The 15,909-nt window shown below is 31.2% G+C and overlaps 1 protein-coding gene across 1 annotated transcript; it reads left to right on the top strand.

Annotated features, from left to right (window-relative positions):
- Positions 1–11: 11 nt before the first annotated feature.
- Positions 12–730, top strand: LOC120162014. The gene is made up of 2 exons (XM_039172207.1): positions 12–581; positions 614–730. The coding sequence occupies exon 1, from the start codon at positions 151–153 to the stop codon at positions 535–537; it is 387 nt and encodes a 128-aa protein (XP_039028138.1). The 5' UTR covers positions 12–150; the 3' UTR covers positions 538–581; positions 614–730.
- Positions 731–15,909: the final 15,179 nt, after the last annotated feature.

Genomic DNA, 15,909 nt, shown 5'->3' with positions numbered 1-15,909 from the left:
CAGTCAACTAACACGGTTTTTACTTCATCTCACCGGCAACGAAAACCCCATTTCCTCTCACTTTCCTCTGTCTGTAACATTTTTATAGTTTAATTGATTATATAGTTTTTTTCTTCATGCTCTAAAGAATACACATTAGGTAGAGTAGCCATGGAGGAGAGTGGAAGAAGGAAGAGAAAAATGGGGAATGAAGAAGAAAAGGACGATGAAGGTGACGAAGAAGAGAAAGTGGAGAAGTTCTTTGCTTTGATAAGAAGCACAAGGGAGGTGCGTGATTGTCTAAGGAAAGTGGTGGTGGTGCCGAATGGATCGAAAGAGGAAGACAAGGTGGCTGCTGCTGCTGGTGGCAACGGCCAGTGGAATCCGACGTTCCGACCGGAAGATTTCGTGGAGGATTCCCTTTCCGGGTCTAAGAATCCTTTGGTGTTGAATGATGCAGGCCCTTCCTCGAAAACAAAACATGGATCGGAAAAAGAAAGCAAGGACGCTGGCGGAGAAGGTGGTGGTTTAGACCTTAACCTTTCGTTGTCGTTGTAGTAATTTAACGAAGACGTAGTAGAAATTGAAGTGGTCAAAATTTCCTACGGTCCCGTATGAATTCATATGCTGATCATTGGTCAATGTTAATACTGGGCCCTCGATGTTCTCTTATGTAATTTTAGATTTAATTCTGCTTGTAGGTTCATGTTTTGATATCTCAATTTTAATTTAACGCCCCGTTTTATTTTAATATTAGGGTAAACTATAAAATTAATTATCTCATTATATTTTTTTTATTTTAACCATTAGTTGTTAAAAAGTTTGAAATAATGATAGGATAATATAAGGTGAATAATTTTAACCTTCAGAATATATACTTTCGCGCAACTGTCAGTAACTATAGTCAGTAGATTAGGAACAGATAGACAAGATTTAATTAGTTAGAATTTTAGCTTAACATTGAGGTCGTGGGATCGAGTTTCATGGAGGACATTTCATAATTTAGAGGTCTCTACGGAAGCTGTTCTCAACCTAGTGTTGGGACAGACTACTATTTTACCTCTCCCTTATCCCATTACATATTGGAACAAGGGACATCTATTTTTTAGCTTAAATGCTCCCTTTCGCAACCAAATAATAATAATAATTTTAGTATCTAAAATTTATACAAGATGTCAGTTAGACCCTAAGTAAAGAAAAATTTAATAAATTTAATTATTAATATTTATAAACTATTTTATTTTTATTTTAATTAATTTAATTAATTTAATCTTCTAATAAAATAATGACACAATACCAAATCGGTAAAAGCTAATGACAATATAAATAAACACGAGAGATATCAAACTTGAAATTTATAGTTAGCAACACTTAATCATTACATTAAACTAAATAATTATTACATAATTGATAGGAATACTAACACCCCTTATAAACAACATGTAATCTTATTATTAGTTGAATATTATTAATTAAATGTTCACATTGTTTTGACTTAGGATCAAACAATGGTAAAAATGTATGTAATTATTTTAACAATAATTGATGGTGTCATTAATTTAAATTTATTAATATTATAAAAATTGAATGTATTAAAATATGTAAAAGTAAAATAAAAAGAGTAAATCTCAAATTTAAATATAATGAATTGATTAGTAAATTTGTGACTCAATAAGTGGCCTTAGAGAAGTGTATAATTTTGGGTTCAAAGGATTTAACCCTACTGGCTTCAATGCTTGAACAAAATTGCTAGTTTGTAGGGCCTTTGAAATTGGAACTTACACTTGCTTATCACAAGGCCCGTGATAATCATTTTTAAAAATATTAATTAAATATTTTTTAAAATAGTAAAGGTAAAAACTAACAATCAAAATAAAATGTGATTTAATATAAAAAGTACTTTTATTTTTGAGTTGTTCAAATTACCTTAAAATTTTAGTTTGAATATCAATTTTGTGTCGAATTTAAATTCATAAGATTTGAATATATATATATATATTATTAAGGATAGTTGTTTAAATTAGAATCAATCAATATCATATCAATTTAAATTTTATAAATTCAACTAATAATTTAAATAAAATTCGAATGATACTCATAAATGTAACTAATTCAAATTATTTCACTCATTAAATCAAATACTGATGTCTAAATCTAGTAGTATTGTCTATACATCCCACGAAGCTCTCAAGATTTTATTAGATTAATGTGTGTCTCTTCACAATTCAAAATTAAAATCTCTTTTATATGTATAATTTATAAATATCTTAAGATGATTATGTCAGGCATAAAATCTTTTTATCACAATTGATTTTTCTAAATAAACGAATATCATTTTTTTTTGTAACAATGTATATGGGACTCTTGTACTTTCTTAAAAAATTAATGTAGTCCTTGAATTATTTTTATACTCAATATGACCCTTAAACTTAGGGGAAAAAATTCAATGTAACTCTTTGACCAACTATTTTCGTCATTAATCGTTACAATACTGACGTGATATTTTACAGTTTTGATGTGACAGTCTACGATACTGACGTGACAATTCACGGTGATTGATGATATGACTGATGATTTGGTAGATGACTAAATTGATTTTTTATTGAGTTTGACGGTCAAATTGATTTTTAAAAGTTTTGGGGCTTATTATTTTTTAAAAGTATATTTTAAATTTAAATTTTTTATATATAAATATAAAAAAATATTAAAAATAAAAATTAATTTAATTTTTTTAAATATATATATATATACACACACACATTAATCATAGTAATTGAAAAAGTCATTATTAAATGATTCACTTAATTTAGAGAAAAAATTTAATTTGAGTTTTGTTTTCATTTAGTAGTATAATTATATTGTTAGGTTTGTCTATGTCAATTCTAATGTGAGTTTTATTTTATTTTTATTTTGTAGAGACTAATTTCTTATTCCTTGATTTTTTTTAAAAAAAATTATAAATATTGGGGTTGACCAAAAATCTCGACCACATGGAGTCCATATCCACCTTAACTTTATTGAGTTGTATCTAACACAAATTGACGGGTATATTAATTAATAGTTTCATGATAATGTATAAATAAATGTTAATTTCATAAGTTTATTTTTTTAAAAAGACTTTGTAATATTTACTTAATTCAATTTTAAAAATCTAGTGAAAAATAATTAGAAAGACATTTGGAATTTACGATAATTAAAGGCAAATATATAAAATAAAACTTTTGCAAGATGAGTGAATTTATATTTAATATAAATAAAAATCAGATTAAAATTAAGGTGAAAAATAATATATATTTTTAAATTATTAACAATTTAATTTATATTTTTTTTATATTTTTTTAATATTATAATATTTTAAATTTTAAATGTTTTTATTTTATAATAATCAAATAATCCATTGAACTTAAAAATAATTAATTAGACCCTCGAACTCAATCAAAAAAATCAAATTAATTCATCAACCATGTCACTAGGTTGCTACATCAACATCGTGAAATGCTACTTTAATATCTTAATGGTCAAATACAAAAATCATTGGTCAAAGGGTCATATTTAATTCTTTTTAAAGTTTGAACGTCACATTTAGATGGAAAAAAACTTAAAGATCACATTTATTTTTTAAAAAGTACAAGAGCCTTGGATATTTTTTTTATCAAATTTTTTATTAAAATAAATAGATTCGTCATTGCTACATCTACACGACGACGACTAGTACCCTACCAATGGCTATGGATGGTGACAATCATACGGTTGCATGAGGCATAAAGCAATAACAGTTGGAATTGTCTTTTTAGAATTGGAGTTTTGTGAATGACTAGGCTAAGTTAGTTTGACAATAGTTTGTGTTTGAAGCAATTATAATAATGGTGGCACAAACGTCCTTTATTCCTGCCTAAAATTTAAATTTGGATACAAGTTTGCCTTCGCTTTTTCTTCATTATCATCATCATCGTCATTATAAATAAATCGAATAGAGTTGATATGGACAATCATTTTTAATTATTTTTTTGAAATTTTCATATATTTCATATATTTTTATTTTTATTTTATATGGATAATATATTTTTGTAATTTAAAATTATATTAATCCGTCCCCTTACATAAAATTTTATGGCTATCCCTTAATTTATCATCATCTATGATTCAACACATTTCGTATTTTGCCCAACAATGTACAATCTCTTGTCTTTAATATCCTAAATCTCAAACTTCTCAATCAATGATCTTAATAATAGAAGATTATTAATGGAACAAACATTAAATTTGTTCAAAAAACTCTCTTTTGTTCATCTTCACTTTAAAAAAGTTCTTTAACAAGTAGCAGTCAAAGGACAAAACCAGAATACCAAATTATTTAGAAATTGATAATAAAAAACGAAGGAACCGTTAAAGAAATTAATTGAAGAAAACAATGAGGTTAGAGCAAATAAGTGAAGAGATGAATATGGGGGGGGGGGGGATTATAAACAGGAAGAGTGGGCTAAAAGTGAGGTGAAAATTAAATCAAATTCCCCACCATTATGAAGGGATAGGGTGATTAACCTGTGCCAATTTCGACGGATTTTTAAAATCCGTGGCTATAGCTATAAGGTATACCAACGCAATCTCAAATTTCGTCACTATAGATATAATTATATATATGTCGTATCGAATGTTTTTAGGGACGTATTTTTCGTCAGTATGTATCTGTAATTTGTTTAGTTATATTTTCTCTTCTTTCTTAGATTTTGTCAAGTAAGGCACTCTTTAATATTTCTGTATGATGCACCATAGGATCACGTTTCTTTTACAAACTATCAAGCTAATCCATACGAATAAACAAGGATACAATGCGTAGCCTGAGAAATGTTATATACATCTGCACGTAAAGTCACAAACGTGGCAGAAAATTAAGCAAATAAAACATGGAAGAAAAAGGCAAAGACGGCTTGAGTATAGTACCTTCGGACATGGATCCCATGATCCACCCCTTTTCTATTTATATATGTAAAATCATATAGTGATATACAGGCTGATGTAAATGAATGTCAAGCGTGGTTTATTCCCCCATTTTTTAATATAACTTTCCCTTTAATCGAATATTATTCTTTTAGAAAACTCGAGTTCAAATAGCTATATATGCAAGTTATGTGTATGTTGTCAATAAAATAAGAAAATTTTGTATATATAAGAGAATCCAAAGACATCAATCTTGTATATGATCCATAAAAAAACGAGAAGTAAGAGAATCCAAAGACATCAAGTTTCCATTGGCTTTGTGTATTGGGGAAGGAGTCTGGACTTTGAGCTAAAGATCTGATAACATTAAATTATGGGAGATTATTGAATTTAATGGGTATCTCCCACTCTAAAATTTAGATTTCTTTTGGATCAGATATTATATGTTTTTTCAATTAATGGCCACTGGTTTACCTACTTTAACCTGTTCGAGAATGAATGGGGACAGCAGCAGAAGGGCATTGTTCAAGGAATTGACTTTGGGGGCATGCTTGGATGGAAGCCAGGCAGGTTGATGAGTTTAGGGTCGGGGACCCCACAAAAGGGATAGTTGGGTTCCATTTGGAGGTGTTGCTGACGGGCATTTACTTGCTTCAAGTTTTGTTTCAGTATATATTGTTAAAATAATACCTCGTATTATTATTACTCTGTTAAACTGCAATATATGGTACACTGTACAAGCAATAATACAATAGCTAAAAATAACTGCTCCTAACTAATTCTCTAACAGCCTACTAACCAACTTCTAACAAACTAACTGATTATTTGCTATTTTAACACTCCCCCTCAAGTTGGTGGGTAAAAAACATTTGAAACCCCCAACTTGGCTGTCAAATACTCGTGCTGTTATGTTCCAAGTGCCTTTGTCAAAATATCTGCAGGCTGCTCCCTTGAGGAATTGTGTTCAGTAGTGATGAACCCTTATTGAATCTTGTCTCTAACAAAATGACAATCAATTTCAATGTGCTTCGTTCTCTCATGGAAGACCGGATTAGAAGCAATCTGCAATGCAGCTTTACTGTCACAAAACAATTTGGTTGGTTGATCCTGTTTCACACCTAGTTCGCTTAGCAGTCCACTTAGCCAAACTAATTCTGCTGTAGTCATAGCCATACTTCTATACTCAGCTTCAGCTGAAGAACGAGCTATTGTGTTCTGCTTTTTTTACTTCCACGAAATCAGGGAATTGCCAAGTTTTATACAATATCCTGTTACAGACTTCCTTGATATTGAACAAGTTCCCCAATCAGAATCACAAAAGGCAATTAGATCACACGTACTTGAGGAATCCAGCAAAATTCCCTGCCCTGGATTCTTCTTAATATATCGTACAACTCTCAAGGCTGCTTCTATATGCTCTTTTCCAGGATGATGCATGAACTGACTTAGATGTTGTACTGAATAAGCTATGTCAGGCCTGGTGTGAGTTAAGTATAAAAGCCTACCTATGAGTCTATGAAATTGTGTCTTGTCTATCATACTTTCTTCATTATGTTTCAAGTATTTTGTATCCGAAACATCAGAAAGATTATTATTTTATTCCAATGGCGTTAAAGCAGGCCTTGCTCCCCCTATCCCACTATCTTCTATTAATTCCAGTGCATATTTACGCTGGTTTAATATGATCCCCTTCTCTGACCTCAAAACTTCAAGTCCAAGGAAGTATGTAACATCCTCAATACCGGGTTAGTGATCAAATTGTAAAGTTTCAGAATTTGGTTACTAGAGTAGAACCATGGATTAGTTCAATGATTTATTTGGAAATAAATCATAAAAGTTGTTGGTAATTATTAAATGAAGTAAAGGGTAAAATGGTTAATTGACAAGGAAATATATTTTCTCCCCTTTATTAGGAGATTAACACGTGGGGGAGAGGAAGATGAAAACTCTCTTCTTCTTCACTTGCTTTCTTCTTCTCCAACGTGCCCAAGCTAGGCAAAGGTGAGTTTCTTTATTTGTTAATTATTAGCTGAAATTTAAGGTTGAGTTTTGATAATTAGGTGATAATTAAGCATAAGAAGAGCTTAAATTATCTTGAAACAATAAGATGAAGAGAATAGAGGAGATTAAAGAAAAGAGAGAAATAAGTGAAATCTCGAAAGAGGGTTCTTTAATGAGGTTTTAGAGTGAATTTGACTTGTCATCAATCTAATTAACATGTATGAAGTATTAGAATTGGATTTGTAACATGTTAAAATTTGGGTATGATTCTTGAATTTCTTAAGGAGAATAGGATATGGAGGTTAAAGAAGTGATTATTGAGTAAAAATGAGGGAAAATATGTATATGTAAGTAAGGAATATGAAAGGGGATGAAATATGAAGCATTTGAGTTGAATTAAATGGATTTTCGGGCTTAAAATGCAAATTATGGGCAAGGTGTATCGATGCACATTGAATGTGCATCGATGCACTCTTTAAAGAAGAAACATCGAATGCAAATGGTGCATTGATGCATAAGGAGTGCATCGATGCATCCCTTTAAAATGAAAACATCGAAGGTAATTTGTGTATCGATGCATGGGTAGTGCATCGATGGACATGTTAAAGAATGCATCGATGCACTGTAGCATGCATCGATGCACTTCAAGGGGAAATTGAAATAGACATTTCTTCTGGTCTAAGAAATGATAGATTAGATTATAACAATGGGATACTGATATGTATCAATGTATAATTATGTAGATATCGAACACGAACAAGTTCCGGGTTGTGTATCAAGTTAAGATTCAATCGAAAGAGAGGAAATCATAAAGTGGATTGAACTTAGTGAGGCCAAGGTGAGTGCACATTATTTAGTATATGATGTTAAATGGAAAATAAAACTTATGATAAGTCTATTTCCAATAGTAAAATGCATGAATTCATAGAGGTGTGTGTTTGTTATGATTTATATGTGTGCATGAGTATATGTGTTATTGGTATGATTCTATGATCATAGGATGTAAACTATGTGATAAGTGACTATGTGGAATTATATGAGAACAAGAGATGACAATGATTTACATGTCATATGAAAACCAGAGAAGTGTTATAAGCAAAGTGACATATATGTGATAAATGAATGATATGAAAAGTCAGATAAACAAAGCATGATTGATATAGGGTAATATAAGAATAGTTCATAGGTTATATGATAAATATGGAACCATATAGGAACATTAATTGAGTACTTGATAACAAGTCATAAGGTTATATGCATAGGTAATATAAGTTATAAGATGAGAATATATAGGAATATCAAATAAGTTATGAGATAAGTTATATGACATTGATATATAGGCTAGATGAAAGTATACACATGAATACAAATATAAGTGTATATGTTATTTTATATGCTATGAGATATACCCATGAACATATGTGATGTGATATATGCTATGAGAAATGACCCATGTGACTAAGTGTGAATTGATATAAGTATGTGATATGAAGTTATGGGTATATGTGTCATATGTTATTATATGTGACATGATATATATGAGTTTATGTGATATAAAAGTGTATATGTGAAATAACATGATAGGTGATAAAACCGTGAGCCTATATGATTATGTGTTATATGTTACATGATATGACATGCGAGTTACATGAACAAATGAGAAATGGTATAAGTCATATGAAACGATCTACGTGAATACATGCACTTGTGATACATGTGATATGATATGAGATATATGGTTACACATACATGTGGTATGTGACAGAAGAGAAATAACAAGTGATATGAAATGTTATAAATGATAATGCCCATGTTATGTGATATGAGAGCTAGGGGTATAAAAAACATGCCAAGAGTCGAGGGTTTACCTATGTCTTTCGAGATATATGGACAATTTACCTAGGTTCTTTGGGACTTATGGACAGTTTTCGAGGTTTTTTATGACCTTTGGATAGTTTTCGGGGTCTTTGGGACCTCTGGATAGGTCCTTCGGGACATTTATACGAGTTGTGGTGACAGCATAGTGGTGCACAACCCCAATAGAATCACGTATATATAGTTCTCACATGTGTACCATGGGCTAATAAAGATATAATATTAATAAACTGGATATGATGATATGTTTGTTTCCTTATGAAATGTTATGTGTGATATATGATGGTACAAATGGTAATTATAAGATTATATGATAAAAGGAATCAATGATAGTGCTAAGAATGAAGATGATGATATAGTTGCTTGTGTGTATTTTATTTACGATAGGATATATATTTTACATGACATGATATATATATGTTATATGATATACATGAGTACATGTTAATGTATATGTGAATGAGTATAATTGATTGACATGATGATATAATAATAAGTCTATCAGATATATAATATGGATATAAAAGATCATAGGAACAGGAGATAAGAGATATGAATGATAATGACATATATGTATGTATGTATTTGTTACATATAACAGTATATGAGTTATAAGAAATGATTACTAGTAAATGTTTACATTATATGTTTATTGTCTCACTAAGTCATAGACTTAGCGTGTGATTATTTCACACGTAGGTTACAGAAGTGAGAAGAGTAAAGAGCAATGTAGAGCAAGACATGTCAGTTCTCCTTACCGAAGGTCAGATCAGAAGAAAGATGAATAATATGTATGTTAGCAACTAAAGCTTTAGTTGGCATGTATTCAAAATAATGTATTGTATAAGCTCTGAATAGTTTTGTAAACGTTTTGAATAAGTTATATGTTATAAAAGTTTTAAATTATTCACTAATTTTGTACAAGCAAAAGTTTTGAAAAGTCAATATGATACCTCGGACTCGGATCCGGGTCGGATACGAGTTGGGGGTGTTACATTTAATGGTATCAGAGCTAAGGTTTAGCCGATTCTAGGCTTAAACCGAAGTCAAATGAGTTTTAAAAATGTGTACATGCCAACATAGAGTGAAAATTTCTGATATGATAGGGTAAGGAGTGTGTTGTCTTGTTAATAGAGTTAAATTGTTATGTTACATAAGATAAGTGAATACTTGAGAATGATTTAGGAGATATATATGTTATATGATATGAATTGGATGATCATATGCACACGTGATATGTGATATAAGAAATAATATGAGCACATGAATATATGAGAGCTTCCAAAGTGAAGCACAAGGCGATAAACCTGAAGGTAATGGCATTCACCTGCCCTGGCCAGGCAGGGAGAAGAGCGAAAGCCTCAGGGAATGCCTGTATAAGATTAGAGAATGTTTCATGATGTTAAATGAATGTATATAAATAGTTAAAAGAGTTAAGAACACATGAGTTCAAGGGTGAATTCGAGAAAGGTTCTGTTGTTACAGACCTTTGAATAAATGATATGAAGATAATGTTAGATGGTTGTTATTTCTCCAAAGTGGATAAGTTAAATTGAGAAGTTTCATTATTATGAGAGAAAGCTAGAGTATGGTGGACAAATGTCACCATAAGAACGTTAAAAGATCAAATGATGTGGTTAGAATTGTATAAGAGTTTAACAATAAGTGCATCAGTGATATGTTTATAAAATGAATGAAATCAGAGTTATGGATTTGAAACAAAGAAATAGTATGGTGTATAAGCAAGATTGTGGATATGATAAGGGTTTGTACTCTAGAAGAAAGAGTTAGCGTTGGCTAATGAGATTACATGCTGAAAAATATGTTGATCATATGAAAGAGATATAGTGAAGGAAATAATGATACTTATGGTTGAGGGAAAGTAAGGATTGAAAGAGAAGTATAAAGTAATATGAAAAGATCATGTGTATTAAAGTACAAACAAGGATTAAGAAATGATGAAAGGTAGTATGTATATGATTGGTTGACTAGGGTTTGTGCCCTAGATTGAACAGATGTTATTGACTAGATATTAGAGTAAAAGTGATAGAGTTATAAGATTGGAGGAAAAGATAAAGTTGAGTTAATCAATTATGATGTGAAACTGAATATAGTTGTGTATTCTGATCAAATCACTATGATGTAGAAAAGAAGATAAGTATTTGCATGAAATCTTAAGGAAGAAAAAAATACAAGTATAAGAAATGATAAAGAATGAAGCTCTGTATAAGAAATGGGTGATCAAAGTTATGAAGATGCAATGGAGATTGGTACATAGAGATGAGTATAGGTGATAAGACAAGAGTATATGAATATGAAAGGAAATATATGATTTATGTATAAGGAGATTTCAATTTGGAATAAATAAATGAATAATGGAATAAAGGAAGAAAAAATTAAGTAAAAGAAGTAGCATGAGAACATTAGAAGATATGTTCTTACTGACATGTTCAGTGAAAATTCGAGGATGAATTTTTTTTTAAAGGAGGGGAGATTTGTAACATCCTCAATACCGGGTTAGTGATCAAATTGTAAAGTTTCAGAATTTGGTGACTAGAGTAGAACCATAGATTAGTTCAATGATTTATTTGGAAATAAATCATAAAAGTTATTGGTAATTATTAAATGAAGTAAAGGGTAAAATGGTCAATTGACAAGGAAATATATTTTCTCCCCTTTATTAGGAGATTAACACGTGGGGGAGAGGAAGATGAAAACTCTCTTCTTCTTCACTTGCTTTCTTCTTCTCCAACGTGCCCAAGCTAGGCAAATATGAGTTTCTTTATTTGTTGATTATTAGCTGAAATTTAAGGATGAGTTTTGATAATTAGGTGATAATTAAGCATAAGAAGAGCTTAAATTATCTTGAAACAATAAGATGAAGAGAATAGAGGGGATTAAAGAAAAGAGAGAAATAAGTGAAATCTTGAAAGAGGGTTCTTTAATGAGGTTTTAGAGTGAATTTGAATTGTCATCAATCTAATTAACATGTATGAAGTATTAGAATTGGATTTGTAACATGTTAAAATTTGGGTATGATTCTTGAAATTCTAAAAGAGAATAGGATATGGAGGTTAAAGAAGTGATTATTGAGTATAAATGAGGGCAAATATGTATATATATAAGTAAGGAATATGAAAGGGGATGAAATATGAAGCATTTGAGTTGAATTAAATGGATTTTCGGGCTTAAAATGCAAATTCTGGGCAAGGTGTATCGATGCACAAATGTGCATCGATGCACTCTTTAAAGAAGAAACATCAAATGCAAATGGTGCATCGATGCATAAGGAGTGCATCGATGCATCTCTTTAAAATGAAAACATCGAAGGTAATTTGTGTATCGATGCATGGGTAGTGCATCGATGCACATGTTAAAGAATGCATCGATGCACTTCAAGGGGAAATTGAAATAGACATTTCTTCTGGTCTAAGAAATGATAGATTAGATTATAACAATGGGATACTGATATGTATCAATGTATAATTATGTAGATATCGAACACGAACAAGTTCCGGGTTGTGTATCAAGTTAATATTCGATCGAAAGAGAGGAAATCATAAAGTGGATTGAACTTAGTGAGGCCAAGGTGAGTGCACATTATTTAGTATATGATGTTAAATGAAAAATAAGACTTATGATAAGTCTATTTCCAATAGTAAAATGCATGAATTCATAGAGGTATGTGTTTGTTATGATTTATATGTGTGCATGCGTATATTTGTTATTGATATGATTCTATGATTATAGGATGTAAACTATGTGATAAGTAATAAGTGACTATATGGAATTATATGAGAACAAGAGATGACAATGATTTACATGTCATATGAAAACCAGAGAAGTGTTATAAGCAAAGTGACATATATGTGATAAATGAATGATATGAAAAGTCAGATAAACAAAGTTTGGTTGATATAGGGTAATATATGAATAACTTATAGGTTATATGATAAAGATGGAACCATATAGGAACATTAATTGAGTACTTGATAATAAGTCATAAGGTTATATGCATAGGTAATATAAGTTATAAGATGAGAATATATAGGAATATCAAATAAGTTATGAGATAAGTTATATGACATTGATATATAGGCTAGATGAAAGTATACACATGAATACATATATAAGTGTATATGTTATTTTATATGCTATGGGATATACCCATGAACATATGTGATGTGATATATGCTGTGAGAAATGACCCATGTGACTAAGTGTGAATTGATATAAGTATGTGATATGAAGTTATGGGTATATGTGTCATATGTTATTATATGTGACATGATATATATGAGTTTATGTGATATAAAAGTGTATATGTGAAATAACATGATAGGTGATAAAACCGTGAGCCTATATGATTATGTGTTATATGTTACATGATATGACATGCGAGTTACATGAACAAATAAGAAATGGTATAAGTCATATGAAACGATCTACGTGAATACATGCACTTGTGATACATGTGGTATGCTATGAGATATATGGTTACACATACATGTGGTATGTGACAGAAGAGAAATAACAAGTGATATGAAATGTTATAAATGATAATGCCCATTTTATGTGATATGAGAGCTAGGGGTATAAATAATATGCCAAGAGTCGAGGGTTTACCTATGTCTTTCGAGACATATGGACATTTTACCTAGGTTCTTCGGGACTTATGGACATTTTCCGAGGTTCTTTATGACCTCTGGATAGTTGCCGGGGTCTTTGTGACCTCTGGATAGGTCCTTCGGGACATTTATACGAGTTGTGGTGATAGCATAGTGGTGCACAACCTTAATAGACTCACGTATCTATAGTTCTCATATGTGTACCATGGGCTAATAAAGAGATAATATTATTAAACTAGATATGATGATATGTTTGTTTCCTTATGAAATGTTATGTGTGATATATGATGGTACAAATGGTAATTATAAGATTATATGATAAAAGGAATCAATGATAATGATAAGAATGAAGATGATGATATAGTTGTTTGTGTGTATTTGATTTACGATAGGATATATGTTTTACATGACATGATATATATATATGTTATATGGATACATGAGTACATATTAAGGTATATGTGAATGCGTATAATTGATTGACATGATGATATAATAACAAGTCTATCATATATATAGTATGGGCATAAAAGATCATAGGAACAGGAGATAAGAGATATGAATGATAATGACATATATGTATGTATGTATTTATTACATATAACAGTATATGATTTGTAAGAAATGATTACTAGTAAATGTTTACATTATATGTTTATTGTCTCACTAAGTCATAGACTTAGCGTGTGATTGTTTCACACGTAGGTTACAGAAGTGAGAAGAGTAAAGAGCAATGTGGAGCAAGACAGGTCAGTTCTCCTTACCGAAGGTCGATCAGAAGAAAGATGAATAATATGTATGTTAACAACTAAAGTTTTAGTTGGCATGTATTCAAAATAATGTATTGTATAAGCTCTGAATAGTTTTATAAACGTTTTGAATAAGTTATATGTTATAAAAGTTTTAAATTATTAACTAATTTTGTACAAGCAAAAGTTTTGAAAAGTTAATGTGATATCTCGGACTCGGATCCGGGTCGGATACGAGTTGGGGGTGTTACAAAGTATCTCAATTCTCCCAAGTCTTTCATTTTGAACTTTGAACTCAGTATACACTTGAGCTCTTCTATCATATCAATATTACTTCCAGTAATTAGCAAATCATTTACATAAACCAGCACAACAACCAACTTGTCTGCTACTCACCTTGTAAACAACGAGTAATCATGCTTGCTTTGTTGAAAACCCGCTGATATAAGGGCTTCAGACAGCTTCTTGTTCCACTGTCTAGAAGCCTGCTTGAGTTCATATAGAGACTTTTGCAGCCGACAAACCATATGCTCCCCCTGGCTGGAAAAGCCTTCTGGCAACTACATGTAGACTTCTTCAACCAAATCTCCTTGCAAAAATGCATTGTGAACATCCATTTGCCACAATGGTCAGTCAAAGATGGAAACAAGAGCCAAAATCAGTCTCACAGTGGTGAGTTTAGCAACAAGAGAAAAAGTCTCTACATAGTCAACCCCCTCCTTTTGATTATATCCTTTGGCCACCAACCGAGCCTTGAATCTTTCCACCTCACCCGAAGCATGGTACTTAATTTTATAAACCCACTTGCAGTCAATGAGAACTTTACCAGAAGGCAAAGATACCATAGTCCAAGTATTATTTAATTCCAATGCTTGAATCTCTTCTCTCATGGCATGCTGCCATTGCGAGTGTTGACAAGCTTCATGATAAGTGGTGGGTTCATGAAAATGAGAAACAGAGGCTAAAAAATGTTGAGTAGGTAATGGTAAATGAGAGTAAGAAATGTACTTAGAAATGGGATAAGCAGTAGAGGATGAAGTGGATTGGCAGGTGCAGACATAACCGTTTAACCAATTTGGAGGCTTGGAGACACGAGAGGAGCGTCTAGACACAACAATATCTTGTGCTAAAGGAGGTATACTATCTTGAGGAGGACTTGTTGAAAAATTAGATGGACTACCAGATGCACCTGTTGAGAAATCAGAAGGAGAAATTGAGGGAATAGGTGACATAATATGAAATTCTTGGGAAGAATTATCAACATGAGACATATTAGTTGGTATTGAAGAATCAAGGACTAGAAAATCAGAATCATGAATATGAGAATGTGAAGGAAAAAATGAGAAGATTCTGAAACAGGAAAATGAAAGGGAAAGATAACTTCATGGAACACAACATCTTTACTCACAAGAAACTGCTTTGATTGAAGACTAAACAGAAGGTACCCCTTTTGAGTTGAAGAATATCCCATGAAAACACAGGGAATGGCCTTAGAAGAAAACTTGTCAGAGTAGTTAAGCTTGGTAGCATAACATAAACATCCAAAATCCCTTAAATGAGAAAGATCAGGAACTCTATGATGAAGGGCTTCAAAAGGTGTTTTGAAATTCAAAACAGAGGAAGGTAAATGATTTATTATATAGCAAGCTGTGGTAACACACTCTCCCCAAAACTTAATAGGAACTTTTGAGTGAAAACGAAGTGCCCTTGCAACTTCGAGAATATGTCGATGTTCGTGT

Source organism: Hibiscus syriacus, unplaced genomic scaffold, assembly GCF_006381635.1.
Source record: "Hibiscus syriacus cultivar Baekdansim isolate YM2019G1 unplaced genomic scaffold, ASM638163v2 tig00111402_pilon, whole genome shotgun sequence".
Taxonomy (NCBI): domain Eukaryota; kingdom Viridiplantae; phylum Streptophyta; class Magnoliopsida; order Malvales; family Malvaceae; genus Hibiscus; species Hibiscus syriacus.
This window is presented reverse-complemented; position numbering and strand designations above follow the sequence as displayed.

Excerpts from the sequence above, each read along its gene's own strand:
- LOC120162014 (XM_039172207.1), top strand. The coding sequence starts at position 151 with ATGGAGGAGAGTGGAAGAAGGAAGAGAAAAATGGGGAATGAAGAAGAA.